Source organism: Capricornis sumatraensis, chromosome 6, assembly GCF_032405125.1.
Source record: "Capricornis sumatraensis isolate serow.1 chromosome 6, serow.2, whole genome shotgun sequence".
Lineage (NCBI taxonomy): Eukaryota > Metazoa > Chordata > Mammalia > Artiodactyla > Bovidae > Capricornis > Capricornis sumatraensis.
In genome coordinates this window covers 55399461-55419732 of record NC_091074.1, presented here as the reverse complement: position 1 = coordinate 55419732, position 20272 = coordinate 55399461, and the positions used below count along the sequence as shown (strand labels likewise).

The following is a 20272-nucleotide window of genomic DNA, read 5'->3' as shown; positions in this document are numbered from 1 at the left end:
TCATGTCAGGCTTCTAAGTCTGTTGGAATTTATTCTGTAGATTTGTGAACATCCATGTTCATAAAACTGGTAAAACAAACATTTTGGATTTATGAAATGGAGATGTCTGGGGCTGGGCTTGCTCCTCTCTGCTCTTTCCTTATTAGACTCCTCTCTAAAACCCAGAAGGATACCATTCCATGTGAAAATATCATTTCTTGTAGCAGGTTGGGATCCTGAAAACTCTGCTTTAGATGTTGTGATAGCAAACAATTTTGGCCCAAACTATTCCAACAATGGGAGAAAACCTCCTTTCATGCACTATTATTTTTCTTTGATCTTTGTGCTGTAGTCTCCAAGTCTCTGGAGGTTTTGTGCTCACTCCTCTAATTTCCATTAGAGAGGGCTGTGAATCCTCCTCCTCCTCCTCCTCCGTTCCACAGAGTTCCTAACTATTCTCTTTGACCAAAATTATTCAGTAAAAATTAAAGGGGCTAGGAGGATCAAAGGATGTGTGTTTTTGGAATGGTGCTGTCATTTTTTGTGGGGTCCTTAACAGTGAGGAACAGTGGGGGGCAGGGGAGAGTCAATTGCAGTGTTTCAGCATTTTTACAGAGCTGCAAGGGAACCAACTTCTTAATAGCATCTAATATCTTAGGGAGGCTGGTGCTTTGTAGCCTAACCAAAAGCTACATCTTATAATCTGATGAATATCAAATCTGCAGTATAGCATGAGGAAATCCATACTGCCCTAGTAGTCTCCCACCTTTCTCTTTACCCTATTAACTAAACTCATGGTAACTCAAAAGAAGTTGTCAGGTTTAATATGCCTTGCTTGATTCATTACCTAGTACTAAAAGTATATATAGTTGTGTAGACTTCAGGAAATCACTAACAGGCACAAGTAGCATCAGTAGCATCAGTACTTGCTGCCTAGGTGATAAATCGTAGTATTAGGGACTCAGAATACACCAGGCACTGTTCAAAGTGATTCACTGATATCTTAGCTCTCTTAGTCTTCACAGCCTTGCGTGTGTGTGGTTTCATTTTTATCTCCATCTTACAGATGAAGACTAATGCACAGAGTTGTTTAGTCACTAAGTTGTGACCAACTCTCTTGCAACCCCATGGTCTGTAGCCCTCCAGGCTCCTCTGTCTTTGGGATTTCCCAGGCAAGAATACTGGGGTTGGTTACCATTTCCTTCCCCAAAGGATTTTCTCAGCCCAAGGATGGAACCCACATCTCCTGCATTGCAGATGGATTCTTTATCAAGCCACCAGGGAAACCCAAGGCATAGGGGTCAGAATTAGAATTCAAACCATGCAGCCTGATTCCAGAATTCATGGTTTACTTTTTTACTACATCAACCTCAAACCAAAGATCTGAAACAAATGCTCAGCATTTCTTCTTCATGATCTTTTAGTCAACTCTTATGTAAGGTTAAATCACCAGAAAGTTTAGGCAGGGACTTAATTGCTGTGGCTGCCTTAACTGCTGTAACTATGAAAGAAGTAGGAGAGAAGAGAAAGCTTGTCTTTATAGTCTTGTAGACTAGTTTCAATCTAAATCCCAGTTTTATTAGTTATGTTAATTCCCAGGAGACCAAACCCAGGTCTCCTGCATTGCAGGCAGATTTTTTACCATCTGAGCTACCAGGGAAGCCTCAGTTCTTAGCTGCTGCTGCTGCTGCTGCTGCTAAGTCGCTTCAGTCGTGTCTGACTCTGTGCGACCCCATACACAGCAGCCTACCAGGCTCCTCTGCCCATGGGATTTTCCAGGCAAGAGTACTGGAATGGGGTGCCATTGCCTTCTCCCAATTCTTAGCTACTAATTTCTCAAGATCTCAATTGCTCAATCTATGAAATGTGAATATGACAGTAGCATGTACTAAATAGGGTTATTGCTGATATGAACTTACATAATGCATTTAGAGTGCCTAGCGCAATACCAGACACAGACATGTTAGATGTTAACATTTTAAGCTGCCTTTAACCTTTGCTGGAAAGAGGATGATGACAGATAATGAACAGTGTGTGTGTGTGTGTGTGTGTGTGTGTGTGTGTGTGTGTGTGTGTTTTGGGGGGAGTCTATTAAAATATCGGTTAATAGAATGTAATCAGATGCATGTATTTTATTCCACAAGGCAAGTCAGTCATCTGGATTCTACCAGTAGACTAGATTTTCTGCAATAGTGTCCTTAGATCTGTAACACAGGAGCATTGTGAGGTAAATACGATTGTAATGCAATGTGTCAGGTATTTATTACACTCCAGGGAGGATCCATGTTGCTCCAAATTCTGAATTACAGCAGAGTCCCTGTGTTATCACATCTGCTCTCATATCTCCAATTCTGCTTCAGAATACGTAATAGTCTTGGAGCTGGGATTTACCATTCTCTTCTAGTTAATTAAAAACTGAAAATCAGTACAATCATAGGGAGGGACATAAAGAGGGAAAATAAGTTTAAGACAGAAATGCTCTAAGGATGAGGGAGTTCTCCTGGGCAGCTGGAAGTCAGTCGACTGTACTCACTAAGGTCTGATTCCTGGGGATGGGGTAGTCTTAGTGGGCTGTGACTTCTTCCTCTTCCCAGGCACTGGAACTTCACTGCTCTAAGTGAAATTATTTAATTTATGCTTTCAAATTGAAAAGTTGCCTTATTCTGTCTCAACATAGGTGCCCTAAAGACTATTCATGCCAGCACAGCAACTCTCTCTTAAAGCTATCCTTAGAAAATAATAGGGGTGGGTATTCCCCAATTCCGGAAACTCCATCTTTTATAGAAAGCATTCCATGTGGCACCTTAAGGGTTAAACTTTTGTTGCAGATAGAGTATCAAGTGGCTTTTCAGGAGAGGATAACCCCCAATTTAGAAACTGCCATTTCTAAACGGTAAGCCAAACATACGTTAGTTTACACTGCTTTCTATGAAAGGAATAACTCACCGCTTCTACTGTGTGTGTTAGTTTGCTTTTCTCTCTCCCGTCTACCTCCTGTCATCTATATCATGTGTATATCAGGGTGAGGACCGTCACTCACAGTTAATAAAAACCCCAGAACACGACAAAGATTCTTTTTATTGCAGATCCGTTTTACAATAGCTCTCAATTTATGATGTCACATAAATCAAAAGTGAAGTGTTTATCTTATCATTCCGAGGCATCCCTTCTTCTGTGTCCTAGCCCCTCCCCCTGTGCCAATTTCCAGCCCTCAAAATGCTTTGTATAAGAAAGTGCAAGTTCCCCGTTTTGGCTTTATTGATGTTCCCTTTTGCTCTCTTCCTGGCTCCCCCCCAAACCAAGTGAGCAGAGCAAATGGCCCGGGTTTTCCCCCAATGCCTGACCTGCGTTTACTGGGAGGAGAGCAGGAGAGGGAGCGCGCATTCCGAGCAGGCTGCTCTGACTCCGACCACAGGCTGTTCTGTGCAGGCTGTCCCTCTCCTTCAAAACCATGCATCCCCTCCCCGAAGCAGCAGGCAGTGTGCCTCCATTCAGCCACATTTGGTATGCATGAGCACGGCTGCAGGGAGAGGGGAGGTGGCTTTCTTAAGAAGGTTCAGTGGCTCAATGCCACTTGACTAGTCTCCCAAGTTGCAGGAAGCCTCTGCCCTGATGGAATTCGCAGGTGTGGAGATGACCATGGGATGCCAGGGTCGTGGGGGACCGTTTGTTTTCTAGGCATTGCTCAGGTTTGCGGTTTCTGGTTTTCCTGGTGGAATTTGGAAGGGGTCATGAATCAAACTGATGCTCCTCGACCCCTGAACTGGACCATCCGGAAGCTGTGCCACGCAGCCTTTCTCCCATCTGTCAGACTTCTTAAGGTACTGTAACTTGCTGCTTTGAATGGCTCTCATTGTGCTTTGCAGGTCTGAATACCCAACTTCGCACTTGGGCTGGGACACACCTTTTGGGGAGTACAGATTCCTGCAGTACTGGCTGTGTTGCCCATGGCTATTGAGAGGTTCTCAGCTCCCCTCACCCCATGGTGTCAGGGAGGGAGGATGGTCTCAGCCACATTTGAGAATGAGATTATGGTTGCAGAGAACGGGCTGCCTGAGTGCTCCCCACCCCCAAACATCCCTAAAATAGAATTAATTAACTTCTTTGGGAGGGTGGGAACAGTAGTGGGAGTGAAATCTCTTACTCCTGTGTGTCTGACTCCTGGATTTTTTTCCCTCCCTGGGGAAGCCCTTCGACCCAGTTTCCATTTAAATGGAACCTGAGAGAACAAAGGATTCTCCTTATTATTTTAAAAGCCCTATGTCCTTAGGTGGTCTCTCAGGTAAAGACAAAGAACAAACCTTATCAGACTGTGACTTTTTTGGCATACTTTTTTTTTTTTAAGGCATGATAATTTTAGTATCTTAAGTGAAGTCGGTGGTGGGAAAGTATTGTTAAATCTATACTGAGTGTGTGCTTCTAGCCAGCTTTCTCGCTAGCTCTGAGTTACACAAAAGAAACAGTACTATACCTCAGCTAGGATGCTACCTGGTGTCTGCAGCACTTCTCTTTCTAGAAGAAAATATATTAAAAACACTGAGAAAGTCCCCACGACTTCAAGATAATTCATCTTTACCATCTGCCTTGTAGGGAAGGAAATATAAGTAAAAATTTAAAGGTGCAGAAAACAAGTATTTCCCCTCAGAAAAGAGAATGTGGTAGTACTTTTTTGGGAAAAATGTATATCTCTGGATGTCCCTCCCACGTCCAGGTGAAGTTTAAAAGGCAAGATGAAGTTCTTCATCCTCTTTTCCATATTAATATGATACTGAGATTAATGATCACTGAAAAAATTACACTTACAGCATTTTTCTTTCTGAATCTGTGTTCTGGTTGGGTCAAGTTTGATGTGGACAATTAGTTCTATACAGCTAAGTGGCTTCTTGCATTGGAGTATTAACCCAGTATCCCTCCAGTATTCTTGCCTGGAGAATCCCATGGACAGAGGAGCCTGGAGGGCTACAGTTCATAGGGTTGCAAAGAGTCGGACATGATTTAGAGACTGAGCATGCATGCATTAACCCTGTCTGAGGTTCCTTTATCCTGTTCAACACAAACTGATTAACTTTCCCAAAGGTTACACCCACATTGTATTCAAACACCCATCATTTTGTTATGGTGGTGGTTTGCTTCCTTGAAAGAGTCTTTTGGAGGAAAAGGAGGTTTGGGAGTAGGAGAAAAGCTTCCTTGGATATAAGGGCTTTTGCTGTGTTGGAACAACATGTGTGATAGGGCATGAAAAAGAATGAGGCCAGGGACTAACAAATGTAAATTTTCCTCCAGAATTACTCCTGAATCTGGGGTCTAGGGTGAAGAGTATCTTGGCAAACCTAACTATGACTGAAAAAATTGACTTCAGCTATTGCATGTGCAATAAGAAACATTTTTCATTTAAATCATTCATTGGCTTTTCCCTGAAGTAATGTTTTTGAACTTATATAATGACTTTTTAACAGGTGTGTGTATACTACCTTCAATATATTATTCATTAATACTCTAATTTTTAAATGGAAAATGATATTTATTATTTGCTTGTCATAAAATCAGCAGAGAAGTATTCTTTTGGGGTAGATTACTTATTTTTAGAAGAGCTCTCATCTTTTTTAACTGTGAGTACCATTCATGTTATATATCAGCAACACTGTCAATACTATACCAATACCATACATCTCAGTCTTACCATCCTTTATGAACACGGTGTTTTATAACAAATTTTATTCATCTAAAAGGTGCATTAATGACTGCCCTTCAAATTCTCTCAATATCTGAAAGATAGGATTTGTTTTACTAGAGAACTTTCCTTTCAAACAACATCTGTATTTTTGGAAGATTATATGTCTTAGAAGACTTTAGATATTGAACACATTTCAAACTTGAAGAAAAGTACTACAAAATTCTTTCAGTAATACTTAGAAAGAAAAAAACACTGCTTTTGTATATGAGTTATTGTATTATCAGCATTCTGGATATGAATGCTGTGTAATTTTCCCGCTCCAGATTGTTGCTGTTTTGTCTTTATTATGTTAATTCCTGTGTGTTCTTGCCCTGCTTTTATATTTCAAGTAAAATGGAAGTTCCAGAGTAGTCATTTGTATCTTTTGGCCAGTGTTCTTCCTGATTTAGTCTATAAATTAAATATTAATAGCAATAATTGTACTGTTCTTTTCCCCACTTTCTGCTTATTCTTTCCCTCCCTTTCTGCTTATTCTTTCCCTCCCTCCCGCCCCCCTCAATCTCTTATTCTGTCTCCCTCACACTGCCACCACCATGCTAATATAATGGATGGATTCTCTGGAGTCTATTGAAACTGTAAGCTAATAACCCCAATTCTCCTATTCAACAGGTAATTTTCGTTCCTCTTCCAAGCCTTTTTCTGATGCAATATGCCCTTTCCAATGCCCTGACTTAGCCATAAATGCAGTTTAGGACATGATGGCATGATTAGATTCGACTAAACCCAGATCAATCACCATTTCTGACAAGACTGGGTGTGAGCCAATTTCCTCCCTGTCCTTTCCCGGAAAATGCATTTCTTTGCTAACTTACTTCAGTACCACACTAATGTTTAGAAATGGCTTCATAATCCTGTTTCCTGTATTTCCCATTTCTTAATAGAAACAAGATAGTAAAGAATTAGAAGGGAGAGGCCAGCATCTGAAGCACAAATTAAACCCAATGAGTGTTGGAATATAGTTATTATTCCTTCTGAAAACATCTTGTATTGTTATTTTGTCCATCTCAGAGAAAATTTTGAACATGCCAGCCAACTTACATTTTGAATTTGAGATTGCATTTGGGAATATCATTTGAAAATGAATTTTTGGACAAGCACATGATGATGATAGCCAAAAATCAGAGGCTGTTTTCAAACGGATACATTTCAAATGTGACCCTTTTCAATCTGTTTCTCTTCAGTTGTCATTTGCTTCATTTTGATATGTTTCAAGATTTATCTTAATATTAATCGCAGAAAGTCAAATTTATTTCAGTGATAGAATATTCTTAGCATATTTTATATTCATTTTAAGGTCTGTCTCTGCCATTATTTTCTTTGGGAGATTTTATTTTGGTTACTTCTGTTTAATTTGAATATTAATGTTAGAGCAGACAGCTTTTTCTGCATTGAAATCTTGGTAGATTTAGTGAAGGGGGCCTTTGAAAAATAGGTTGCTTTGGGGGAAAGGGAAGTTGTGCACTTGTAACAGATTTTGGATAAATACATTTAAGCCAATTTCTTGATGAAGACCAAATAATCTGCATCATTTTAGGATTTTCAAACAAAGAGTATTACTTTGCCACTAGATCAATGTCAGAAAGAGACTAGAGAAATTGTACTTTGGACAGTTAGGTCTAAAAAAATGAATCCTAATTCCTTCATGTTTCTAACCACCTCTGTGACCTTGGGAAAGTTACTTAACCTCTCTGTAACTTGGTGTCCTTCTCTTTAAAATAAAGACTTTAAATCTTGACTTAGATTTAATGCTATGATTCCCCATGGAAAAGGCTGCCATGCTGTGTGGGCATGGAAAAACGTAGTCTATTGAGGCTAAAAGTAATTAAACTGGGTTGGATATTAAAATGGAAGGAGGGCTAGAACAGTCAGCAGAGTTTAGATCATAGAGGGCCTTACCCACTAAACCAAGGCAGTTGACAATGATACTGAAAACTAGGGAGGGCCATTAAAGGGATCTTAGCAGCAAAGTGATTGCTAGATCCAGCTGTTAAATAGATTGCTTTGACTGTAGTGTCTAGAATGCATAGGAGATGGTGAGACTGGAAGCTGAGAGATTAAATTAGAGGCCTGAAGAGTTGATAAGGACCAGGGGTAATACATTTAGTCTCTTACTCATGTCCAACTCTTTGCAACCTCATGGACTATAGCCTTCCAGGCTTTTCTGTCAATGGAATTCTCCAAGCAAAAATACTGGAGTGGGTAGCCATTCCCTTTTCTAGAGGATCTTCCCAACCCAGGGTTGGAACCTGGGTCTGCCGGATTGCAGACAGATTCTTTACTGTCTAGTGACTGAACAATAACAACAGCAGGACTAATGCAAAAGTAATGGAGGTAAAATAAATAGGGCATTGTTAAATCAATTAGTTGTGGTAGAAGGAAGAATTTAGAATTTCTTGAGATATCTTACTTTGCTGTCTGGTGGTCCCAGTGATTGTGGTTCCAGTGTCTGAGAATAAAGATTCTGAGAAGGAAGGACAGAACTCGGTGATTCTTTGGTGAGCTAGAAAGGGTATGCCACTTACTGATGCTAATGAGACTGAGACAAAAGTAAGGAATGTCATTTCATGTCATTGATGGGATGAGTCCCACTGATAGCAGAACTCTTTGATGTAAATAATATATAATCAGTAATATCACTTAAAGTTTTCTAAGATGGTTTTTTCCTTTGCTCTGATAAAACAATGCCTAGTAAACTCCCATTTGTTTGAAATCCAGTTAAATATCTCAGAGTTTTAATTCATTTCCCCTCTCCTTTCTCTCTTTTTATTATCAAAAGAGGGATTAGTGAAAGTGAACTGGGTATAACACAAGAGAAATAATTGAAAGAACAATGATCAAGTTAGGCTACGAGATCCCAAATTCTGCCCAAGTACACAGTGTTTTCTACTCCTATAATTTCATGTCATGGTAACCAGTGTCCGTTATATTGTCCCTAAAGCATAGCATAGCAAGATCCTGATGACAAAATGAGTTGGGTCTTTTTTTCTACAGTTGATGCCAGACATAGCAGATACTGACTTCCCTTTGCTATTCTCAAACTCTTAGAAGACAATTATGTTGAGATTCATTTTGATTTGTTTTAAATTTGTTACTTTTAAGGACTCCTTTTCACATCTAAAATTCTGTATCTTTATATGGCAGGTAGAATAATATTAATAAACCAGAGCTTTTGTTTAGCTGGGACCAGACACTCCTGAACCACATGTCGGTGAGTAGCAGTTGAGTGTCCACAGGAAGAGAGGAAACATATACCTACTATATCTAGACATGTTCGTGAATGGTGGGGAGTGAGATCAGGGAACTGGTTATGGACCAATTCCACTAAGTGCCTTAAAGATGGGAAGCCTAAGAATAAATTGCATTTAGGAAAACACAGTGTGTGGTTAGGCAAAACTTTAAGGGCTGCTAATAAACTTCTATCTTTCCATCTCAGCATGCCAGGCTCAGATTCCCTTTAAGAAAATAAGAAAAAAAAAAAAATGTACCCAAACTAAAACCCAGGAGAGACAAAATCTGTGTGGTGCATTTCAAGTGGTGGCTTCAACTCAAGCTGCTGAACAGTGACCATGTGATTCGCCTTTTTGTGAAATGTTCCTTGGACATCCTGAGGGAAATTCCTGAGGCACCAAGAAACCCTCCTGTGTCTCTGGAGAGTTCTGCCTTCTGATACCCAGTATTGTGCGGTAAGGAATGAAACTGTGTGGTCATTGTAGAACAAGGGAGGATATAGCTGGGTTGTCCAAGCCCAGGGCATCTGGCTTAAGGATGACTTGTGGAGTCAGTAAAATGGAACAAAGTCTGTCTCAAAGGCAACAGTTCTGCCTTCCCTGCAGATGATTTCCTGTGGAGAGAAGGGTGTGAACACTGCCTTTTCAGCAGTGGCTTCAAATTCTCCCCACCTGCATCTAAGTCTGTTGGTATAACCTCAACTGGCTCCAAGCTCATCTGCAGACAACTGTCTCCTTTTCCATTAGCTAACATGAAAAAGTAGCTCACAAAAGGTATTCAGTAAATGTTTATTGAAGAATAAATGAGTGAAAGAACATGTGAATGATACATGAAATCCTAAGAAAGCTTAAAAAATCACTTGGCGAGCTTATAAGCAAAGCAGATATTCAAGCTCACCCCTGAGGATGCTGACTCAATAGGTAGCTGGTGGGTCCAGAAATTTGCATTTTAACCAGCTCTCCTAGTGATTCTGATATGAACAGCTCTTAGAAGGACCACACATTGAGGAAAAACTGCCTTAGATTCAACAAAGCTCAATTAAATGCCTTCTCTCTTTTGCTGGCATCTGGGCAGAACAGATTATGTGTTAGTTAACAGTAGGAGCAAAAGGGTTTTCAGAAACAGTTCACAAGTTTTCAAAACGTTTAATCATAAAAAATCATTTAGATACAGGAGTAATTGAGTTCAGCTGCCCTGTTTTGGTTTACAGATGATGTATCATCATAAAGTGAAGGAATGTTTGTTGCTTTTTTTTCTACTGTTTATCTATTTTAGATTTCCCTGTGTATTATTTCCATGATTTATTCAGGCATATGACATACAATTTTAGATTTTTTTCTAAAAAATTCAAAAAAATTATGTTGCATTTATATAGAGATATGATTGTGAACCAGAGCTCCCAAAGATAGTGTATATCATCAAGATTCTGGAGCATCTGCATATGTTCCTTTAAACTTCCCTAGGGAATGGTATGGACCTAACAGAAGGAGAAGATATTAAGAAGAGGTGGCAAGAATACACAGAAGAAATGTACAAAAAAGATCTTCACAACCCAGATAATCAAGATGGTGTGGTCTCTCACCTAGAGCCAGACATCCTGGAATGTGAAGTCAAGTGGGCTTTAGGAAGCATCACTACGAACAAAGCTAGTGGAGGTGATGGAATTCCAGTTGAGCCATTTCAAATCCTAAAAGATGATGCTGTGAATGTACTACACTCAATATGTCAGCAAATCTGGAAAACTCAGCAGTGGCCACAGGACTGGAAAAGATCAGATTTCATTCCAATCCCAAAGAAAGGCAATGCAAAAGAATGCTCAAACTACTGCACAATTGCACTCATCTTACATGCTAGTAAAGTAATGCTCAAAATTCTCCAAGCCAGGCTTCAACAACATGTGAACCATGAACTTCCTGATGTTCAGGCTGGTTTTAGAAAAGGCAGAGATAGTAGAGATCAAATTGCCAACATCTGCTGGATCATGGAAAAATCAAGAGAGTTCCAGAAAAACATCTATTTCTGCTTTATTGACTATGCCAAAGCCTTTGACTGTGTGGATCACGATAAACTTTGGAAACTTCTGAAAGAGATGGGAATACCAGACCACCTGACCTGCCTCTTGAGAAACCTGTATGCAGGTCAGGAAGCAACAGTTAGAACTGGACATGGAACAACAGACTGGTTCCAAATTGGGAAAGGAGTATGTCAAGGCTGTATATTGTCACCCTGCTTATTTAACTTCTATGCAGAGTACATCATGAGAAACATTGGGCTGGAGGAAGCACAAGCTGGAATCAAGATTGCTGTAAGAAATATCAATAACCTCAGATATGCAGATGACACCACCCTTATGGCAGAAAGTGGAAAAGAATAAAAGAGCCTTTTGATGAAAGTGAAAGAAGAGAGTGAAAAAGTTGGCTTGAAGCTCAACATTCAGAAAACTAAGATCATGGCATCCGGTCCCATCACTTCATGGCAAATAGATGGGGAAACAGTGGCTGACATTATTTTTGGGAGTTCCAAAATCACTGCAGATGGTGATTGCAGCCATGAAATTAAAAGATGCTTGCTTCTTGGAAGGAAAGTTATGACCAACCTAGACAGCATTTTAAAAGCAGAGACATTCCTTTGTCAAGAAAGATCCATCTAATCAAGGCTATGATTTTTCCAGTAGTCATGTATGAATGTGAGAGTTGGACTATAAAGAAAGCTGAATGCTGAAGAATTGATGCTTTTGAATTGTGGTGTTGGAGAAGACTCCTGAGAGTCCCTTGGACTGCAGGGAGATCCAGCCAGTCCATCCTAAAGGAGATCAGTCCTGGGCGTTCATTGGAAGGACTCATGCTGAACTGAAACTCCAGTACTTTGGCCACCTGATGTGAAGAGGTGACTCATTGGAAAAGACCCTAATGCTGGGAAAGATTGAAGGGAGGAGGAGAAAGGGACATCAGAGGATAAGATGGTTGGATGGCATCTTTGATGCGATGGACATGAATTTGAGTAGGCTTCAGGAGTTGGTGATGGACAGGGAAGCCTGACATGCTGCCTTCCATGGGTCTCAAAGAGTCATACATGACTGAGAGACTGAACTGGACTGATGCTCACAGAACACTTAATGATTTTCACAATTGTTTCTTACAGGATCATGCAGGAACGCTAACTTAGGTGCTAAGAATGTGTGGTCAATAAGTGATATCCTAGATTAGAAGAAAAAATGACACGTTATCCTGTCTTGTTTACTTCAAGTGGTTTTACCTTACATTTTGGAGGCAGAAGTCCTGCCAAAAAGAAAGGTTAACTTCAGCCCTAGTCATTTGGCCATTGCTGAAATGAGCAAGCTCCCTCGCAGCTGCTCCCGTTCTCTTACCTCTCCCAATCGCTAGCGTCACCCGTTCACCATGTTGCCCGGCTGGAACGCCTAGGCTCATGCCTCTGCTTTGTTTGCTTTCAGCCCTTATAGAATCAGCCAATCAGTTCTGCCGTGTTTTCTCATACATGTGTCTCTGTTCTACCCCTTCGGTCTATTCTAAGTTCCCAAAACCAATGTTTCTTTTTCTTGGCCCCCAAATACTATAGCAGTCTACTTCAAATTGATCCTCTCCACAGCTACCAGAATGGTTCCCTTAAATGCACATAAGACCAGGATACTGCCAAGTTTGACATTCTTTAATAGTACCCCTTTTCTTGTAGAATAAAATCCTCATCTCCTGGAATTGGTGTTTAAGACCCTCTGTGATCTGTCCTCCATCTACTTCTCTGCCTTTATACTTTGCTTTTCCCTTTCTCAAATCATGAATTTCCTTTTAGCTGGGCTTTTTGTGCAAGCTATTTCCATTGCCTGGAAAATCTGAACCCCTTCTTCTCCTACCTAACTCCTACCAATATTTTAATTCTCAACTAAGTTGGATGAGTTTAAGAAAAAATTTCCTGAATTCCTAAACCCAGACTGGGCTTTCCTTTTAATCATACTCATAAAAGTTAATGGGTGTTTCCATCTTTGCATTGAGCATGTTATAGTATTATTAGCTCTTTCACCTCATTCTGAAAAGCTTCTTAAAGTTAGGAACCATATCTTAGACAATTTCATGCATTATGTCATTTATCAGACAGCACAGGTTAATTGGGGTGCTAAGGCATATGTGCTAAGTTACTTCAGTTGTGTCTGACTCTTTGTGACCCTATGGACTGTAATGTCAGGCTCGTCTGTCCATGGGATTCTCCTCCCGGGAATCTTCCCAACATAAGGATCAAACCCACATCTCTTATGTCTCCTGCATTGGTAGATGGATTCTTTACCTCTAAGGACAGGGGTGCTAAATGAATAGGTAAATGTTGGAGGGAATGGATAACTATGCTCCTGATGCAGTGCTCTGATGCCACTTAAAAGCACCAAATGGTATTATAAGGTCTTGGCATTTTGTCTAATTAAAGGATACTTTGAGCTTGAGTTGATATATTTCATATATTTCCCAAATTGGAAGATTAGTTAAGGAATTGAACCAATGACTGGTACTCAATACAAGTGATGCAGAATAAAATATTTACATAAGGAAGAAACTGTAAGTAGGTAGAACCAGATGTCTGCTTTGAAAATATTTACTGAAAGTTAAAGTGAGAGATTGAAATTACCTCATTTATTGCTTTTGTTGGAGAAAAGGGAATTCCTTAATTTAGTGATTGAGAGACTTTAATATGTTGCTTCATGTAACTTTAGTAGTGTTTTTGGCTAGGTTACACTGTAAATTAGAGAAAGTACTATTAGAGGAAAAACTACACTGTTAAACTCAGAGTACTCTTGCTTTATCCTTTAAAAAATGCCATTGGCTAATGTCTAGATACAATTACGTGGACACAACTATATTGAAGTATTTTGTCATTTTTATTTAAAGGCAAATATGGCTTGAGATTTTTCCATTAGCATTAGGTTACTTATCTGTATCCTGAATCATGGATAGAAGTATTCTATCATCAGGTATCATAGATAGGGGCTTCCCAAGTGGCTCATTGGTAAAGAATCCACCTGCCAAAGCAGGAGACACAGATTTGATTTCTGGGTTGGGAAGATCCCCTCGAGAAGGAAATAGCAGCCCACTCCAGTATTCTTGCCTGGGAAACCCCATGCACATAGAGGAGTCTGGTGAGCTATAGTCCATGGAGTTGTGAAAGAGTCGGACGCAATTTAGTGACTAAACACCAAGAGCAACATCATGGGTAGATGGTATCAAATAGAAGTTCTAGTTTATTCTTTTGTGACAGGAACAAAACTTTCTCCAGACATAGTCAAATATCCTTTGGCACAGGTGTGGGAGATGAGGTGGAGAAGTCATCCCCAGTTAAGAAGGGCTGCTTTAAACATTTCCTCTTAAGGATGGAGAGTAGGTTGTTGATTTCACTGGAAACCTAACAGAGATTTCCTAGTGATGTAAAGAGGATTAACTTTAGATACACTTTCTTTTTAATTTTACAAAGATTGAAATTTAGGTTACATTTAGAAAATTAATTGGTCAAGTTTTAGTCACTAAATCTAGAAAGACTAAATGATTATTTTCTCAACTTATTGTCAATCATCTCTTGTAAGATAAGAAAATTAAATGTGACCAATTTGTCTGAAAGTGTTTGAATTTCCATATATTACTGCTTTATGTATTGTAAGCAGAACATGTGTGATATGATTAATATATTAAACAAAATATTTAATTTTCACCATTATTCTATAATAACTTCTACTTAGAAGTATTTAAGAATAATACAATATAAAATTCATTTCAATGGATAAACAAAAAAAATATTTTACTACTTCATCACGATGAATTTTTTTGTATAATGTTAGTTTGTGTGAGCAATCAAAGATTCTGAGATAAATCTAGTAATTAACACAAGGAAGGTACATAATTTAATTTAAAAATGAGCATAATTAAAGCTTATTTTCAATCATTAAATTGAGCATGATCAAATGGGCAGAATATTAGATTTTAGCCCTAATTCTGAATAATTATTAATCCCAGCTGAGTTACCTAGAATAAATAGTTTTATCTTGTAGTTTTCTCATATATAAAAAGACAGGATTGGAGTAGATAAGGACTGGCAAACTTTTTCTATAAAAGGCTAGATGGAAAAGTGGCTTGATGGGTCATATAGTTGCCCTCTCTATCACAACTATTCAATTTTGCCATTGTAGCTTGAGAAAGTAGCCACATACAATACATAATAAATGAATGTATTTGTGATCCAGTTAAACTTATTTAGGAACACTGTGCTATGGTCTGAGTGTTCATGTGTTAAAAATCCATATATTGAAATCCTGACCCCAAAGGTGATGGTATTAGTAGGTGGAACGTTCAGGTGGTACGTAAGTCATGAGGGAGGGATGCTTTTAAATGGTGTCTGTGCCTTGTAGAAGAGGCTCCAGAGAGCTCCCTACCCCTTCTAAAAAGAAGTCTGTGCCCTAGAAGAGGGCCCTCTCTTGACCATGGTGGAAACTTGATCTTGAGCTTCCAGCCTCCAGAACTGTGAGCAATAAGTTTCTACTGTTTATAACCTACCCAATCTGTGGTATTTTGTTATAGTGGCCTGAAGAGATTAACACTGAAATTTGAATTTCATGTAATTGTCACATATCATGAAATATTATTTTTATTTTTCAACCAGTTTGAAATATAACAGCTATTCTTGGCTCATCAGCCATACATAGAGGGCAGATTTTACTTGCCTGTGGACTCCAGTTTGTTAAACATGGGATGATTGTTAAGTTCCCTTATAGCTCTGATATTCTTGGATTAATTCATGATGACAGAAAGCCATTGCATGCTCCTATGTATTTTAAAATTACTTTGAAAGAACTGAGAGCAAATCATTTATTGTTATAATTGTTATCTCATACTCATTGGAGAGTGGTGTGGGATATACTTACTGTCTCATAATGTAAGTCACATTTAGTAAATGTTTGTGGGGAACATTTATTTTCTATTTCTAAAAATCTGAATGCTTCAGTTCTTTAAAAGATGTCTTTACTCAGAAACTATATTGAAATATACAGAGACTAAAAGTGAAGTGATACTAAAACTTAACATTTAAAAAGTCCTTTTCCATTTACGTTCTTTGCTTTACATTAAATGAACTGAACTTCACAGCAACACTGTGAAAAAAGTATAGAAAACTCAATTATCCCTCTTTTGAGCTGGAAAAATTAAATACCTTTACTCTCTCTTCATCTGAGACCCAACTAGATTATGGAGTAATATATTGATAAGACAAACAATTAGATCATTTGGGTACTTGACAGCAAAAACAATTAAATGGCATGTTCTCAAATTGATCATTGACAAAACAGGAAACTTCTCTGAATTTTAATTTCCTTTAATTATAAATTCAGTACAAATATTACTTTATGGTCAGAAATTAATGTTTGGTGTTGGCATACTCTGTAGCCAGTTTTCAGTTAATATGAGTTCCTTCCTTTCAGCCTAATAAAACAGAAATGGTGCAGTGCAAATGAACAAAATTTAAGATGTATTTTGTAATAATTTGGGTTTAGGGGAATATATACTATTCATGTGCAACTAATTACACTTTGTAGTTATTGTACCATCAGAGTCGTCAGTTATTGTAGGTTGTATTAGGGTTCTCCAAAGAAACAGAATCAATTGTGTGTGTGTGTGTGTGTGTAAGTAAAACAGTTTATTCTAAGGAATTGGCTCACATGATTGTGGAGGCTTAGCAAGTTCAAAATATGATGATGGACACTGGCAATCTGGAGACTCAGGAAAGAGTTGCATTTTTAGTCCAAATGCAGTCTTCGGTAGAACCAAGAATAACTGATGTTGCAGATAAAGTTCAAAGACAGTCTTCTGGAAAAGTCTGTCTCGTTTGGGGGAGGGTCAGTCTTTTGTCCTATTCAGGCCTTCAGCAAATTGTATGAGGCCCACCCACAGTTTGGGAGGCAATGTGCTTTACTCAGATACCACTGATTTAAATATTAATTTCAGCCAAATACACTCTAATGGAAACATTCATAATAATGTTCAGAAAAATATCTGAGCATTGTGGCCTAGATAAGTTTACATATAAAATTAGTAATCACATCAATCTTTGTCACAGTTATATTAAAGCTGCTATTTTACATGTACAATTGACCTTTGAACAATGGACTTGAACTGTGCAGGTCCACTTATATGTGGATTTTTTTTCAATAAATATATACTGTAGTACCAACAATCCAAGATTGGTTGAATTTGCAGTTGTGAAACCGTGGATATAGAGGGCTGGCTTTAAAGTCATATGTGAATTTTCAGCTGAGTGATGAGTCAGTGTCCCTAACCCCGGTATTATTGTTCAAAGATCAACTGTAGTTTGTTTGCAAATAACAGAAATCCATTCATACACTAACCAAAATTTCTTCTAAGGTTAATCTCTGGAATATCTAGCAAATGAAATAGAAATATATCCAGATAACAAAGGGACTCCCCCAGGCTTTTTTGTAATAGGGCCCTCGAGTCACTTGTTTTGGCTTCTCTTGACCCATCTGTTCTGTATTTCTGGTTTTCTTTGTAGACTGGCTTCCTCTATCACTCTATTTCGCTCATACTTGCCACAGTGTCCAGTTCTATATGATCCTGCTGCTGTATTTCTTCTTCAGTTCAGTCCAGTCGCTCAGTCGTGTCCGACTCTTTGCGACCCCATGAATCGCAGCATGCCAGGCCTCCCTGTCCATCACCAACTCCCGGAGTTCACTCAGACTCACGTCCATCAAGTCAGTGATGCCATCCAGCCATCTCATCCTCTGTCGTCCCCTTCTCCTCTTGCCCCCAATCCCTCCCAGCATCAGAGTCTTTTCCAATGAGTCAACTCTTCGCATGAAGTGGCCAAAGTACTGGAGCTTCAGCTTTAGCATCATTCCTTCCAAAGAACACCCAGGGCTGATCTCCTTCAAAATGGACTGGTTGGATCTCCTTGCAGTCCAAGGGACTCTCAAGAGTCTTCTCCAACACCACAGTTCAAAAGCATCAATTCATCGGCGCTCAGCTTTCTTCACAGTCCAACTCTCACATCCATACCTGACTACTGGAAAAACCATAGCCTTAACTAGACAGACCTTGTCAGCAAAGTAATGTCTCTGCTTTTGAGTATACTATCTAGATTGGTCATAACTTTCCTTCCAAGGAGTAAGCGTCTTTTAATTTCATGGCTGCAGTCACCATCTGCAGTGATTTTGGAGCCCCAAAAAATAAAGTCTGACACTGTTTCCACTGTCTCCCCATCTATTTCCCATGAAGTTATGGGACCGGATGCCATGATCTTCATTTTCTGAATGTTGAGCTTTAAGCCAACTTTTTCACTCTCCTCTTTCACTTTCATCAAGAGGCTTTTTAGTTCCTCTTCACTTTCTGCCATAAGGATGGTGTCATCTGCATATCTGAGGTTATTGATATTTCTCCTGGCAATCTTGATTCCAGCTTGTGTTTCTTCCAGTCCAGTGTTTCTCATGATGTACTCAGCATATAAGTTAAATAGGCAGGGTGACAATATTTCTTCTTATATCTTACCAGTTTATTTCTCCTATTTTCCTAGGGAATCTTACTGACTCAGGTTTGGTCATATATTCATTACTGCATACAGAGATTTGGTCAAGGAAACTGAATCACCTGATATAAATATGGCCACCTAGATCTGTTCTTCTAATAGGTAATGTGGGAAGGCAGCAGGTTTTGTTAGAAAGAAAAAGGCACAAATCTTCACTAATTCAGTTAGCATGAATCCCCTACACGCTCAATAGTTTAATGGTTCTGAAAGCCATTCAGCCTAAAAGATACAGCAAGCAATCCAAAACAAACAAAAAAAATTCATTCTGTAAATGTAGATAAATAATTAGTGTGTACCTTTTTGCTTAAATTACTGCAGATGGTGATTGCAGACATGGAATTAAAAGATGCTTGCTCCTTGAAAGGAAAGTTATGACCAACCTAGGCAGCATATTAAAAAGCAGAGACATTACTTTGCCAACAAAGGTCCATCTAGTCAAAGCTATGCTTTTTTCCAGTAATCATGTGTGGATGGGAGAGTTGGACTATAAAGAAAGCTGAGCAGAGAAGAATTGATGCTTTTGAACTGTGGTGTTGGAGAAGACTCTTGACAGTCCCTTGGACTGCAAGCAGATCCAACCAGTCCATCCTAAAGGAGATCAGTCCTGGGTGTTCATTGGAAGGACTGATGTTGAAGCTGAAACTCCAATACTTTGGCTACCTGATGCAGAGAGCTGACTCATTTGAAAAGACCCTGATGCTGGGAAAGATTGAGGGCAGGAGGAGAAGGGGATGACAGAGGATGAGGTGGTTGGATGGCATCACTGACACAATGGACATGGGTTTGGGTGGACTCCAGAGTTGGTGATGGACAGTGAGGCCTGGTGTACTGCAGTTCATGGGGTCACAAAGAGTCGAACATGACTGAGCGACTGAACTGAACAGGAGGAAATGAATTCCAACTGTAGAACTTGATTTTAGGTATACTATAAAAACTATTTTTGATGAACAGGCTTAGAGAACCAGGAAAAATAGTAATCTTTCCTGCATTAGAATCAAGAAGAAATGCTTTTAGAGTCCACTACAGGATAGCATGATGCGCTCCTCTATCTCCTTAAATGCTTCTTTGGGTTTCCTCTTCTGTTCATGGTTTCACCACTGCTGAAAAGTCCTATGGAGCTTTTAACGGGATTTGTCAATTCTTCTGACTGAATGGAATTGTACCATCCCAAATTTGTATCCTTAAAGAAAACCAAGTACCACATTGTTTAGAAGTACTAACATGATGGTGAACTAAATACAAGAAAAATTTTATGTTTTTAAAAAATTAACTGTTTGGAAGGAATTCAGTCTAAGAGATTAATGTTTTAATCAGATTATTCCTGTTTTCCTCAATGTTCATTTGAAGAGGAAAAGTTCAAAGACATTTAATGTTGTCATTTTGTTTATAGGTGTCCAGCAATTCACAGATCAAAACAGAAATATAAAATTAGCTTTTCTCCCCATTAATTTATTCATTCTTCACACATATTCATTCTGTAATTATCTATTGCCATGTGTCAGAAAGGTACAAAAAATATTAGAAATTCAGAGATGAAAAATACTAGGCTCCCCATCAAAAGGAGATAAAATGGAGTTAGATTATCAAGCAAATTGGAAGGGATACCATGGTTTGATATGTTTTTATATTGGTGAGCATAGATAAAAGAAACCAAATAATAGGCTGGAAGGTGCTAGAAAAGATAACTCCTGAACTAAGTATTGAAAGTGATGCCTATGGAAAGTTGGGATAGAAAGAATATTCCAGACAAAT

At 38.9% G+C, this 20272-nt stretch overlaps 1 protein-coding gene across 14 annotated transcripts in view; it reads left to right on the top strand.

Annotated features, from left to right (window-relative positions):
• The window catches only part of TRPM3 (transient receptor potential cation channel subfamily M member 3), a 927399-nt gene that overhangs the window by 323280 nt on the left and 583847 nt on the right, over positions 1 to 20272 (top strand). For 10 of the 14 annotated variants that reach the window (XM_068974646.1, XM_068974645.1, XM_068974644.1 and 7 more), the window contains exon 1: positions 3624 to 3800. The exons of the other annotated variants lie outside the window; for them this stretch is intronic. In XM_068974646.1, the coding sequence (XP_068830747.1) occupies positions 3624 to 3800 (177 nt within the window). Of the gene's footprint in view, positions 1 to 3623; positions 3801 to 20272 lie in introns of those variants that run through there. 14 annotated transcript variants of the gene reach the window in all.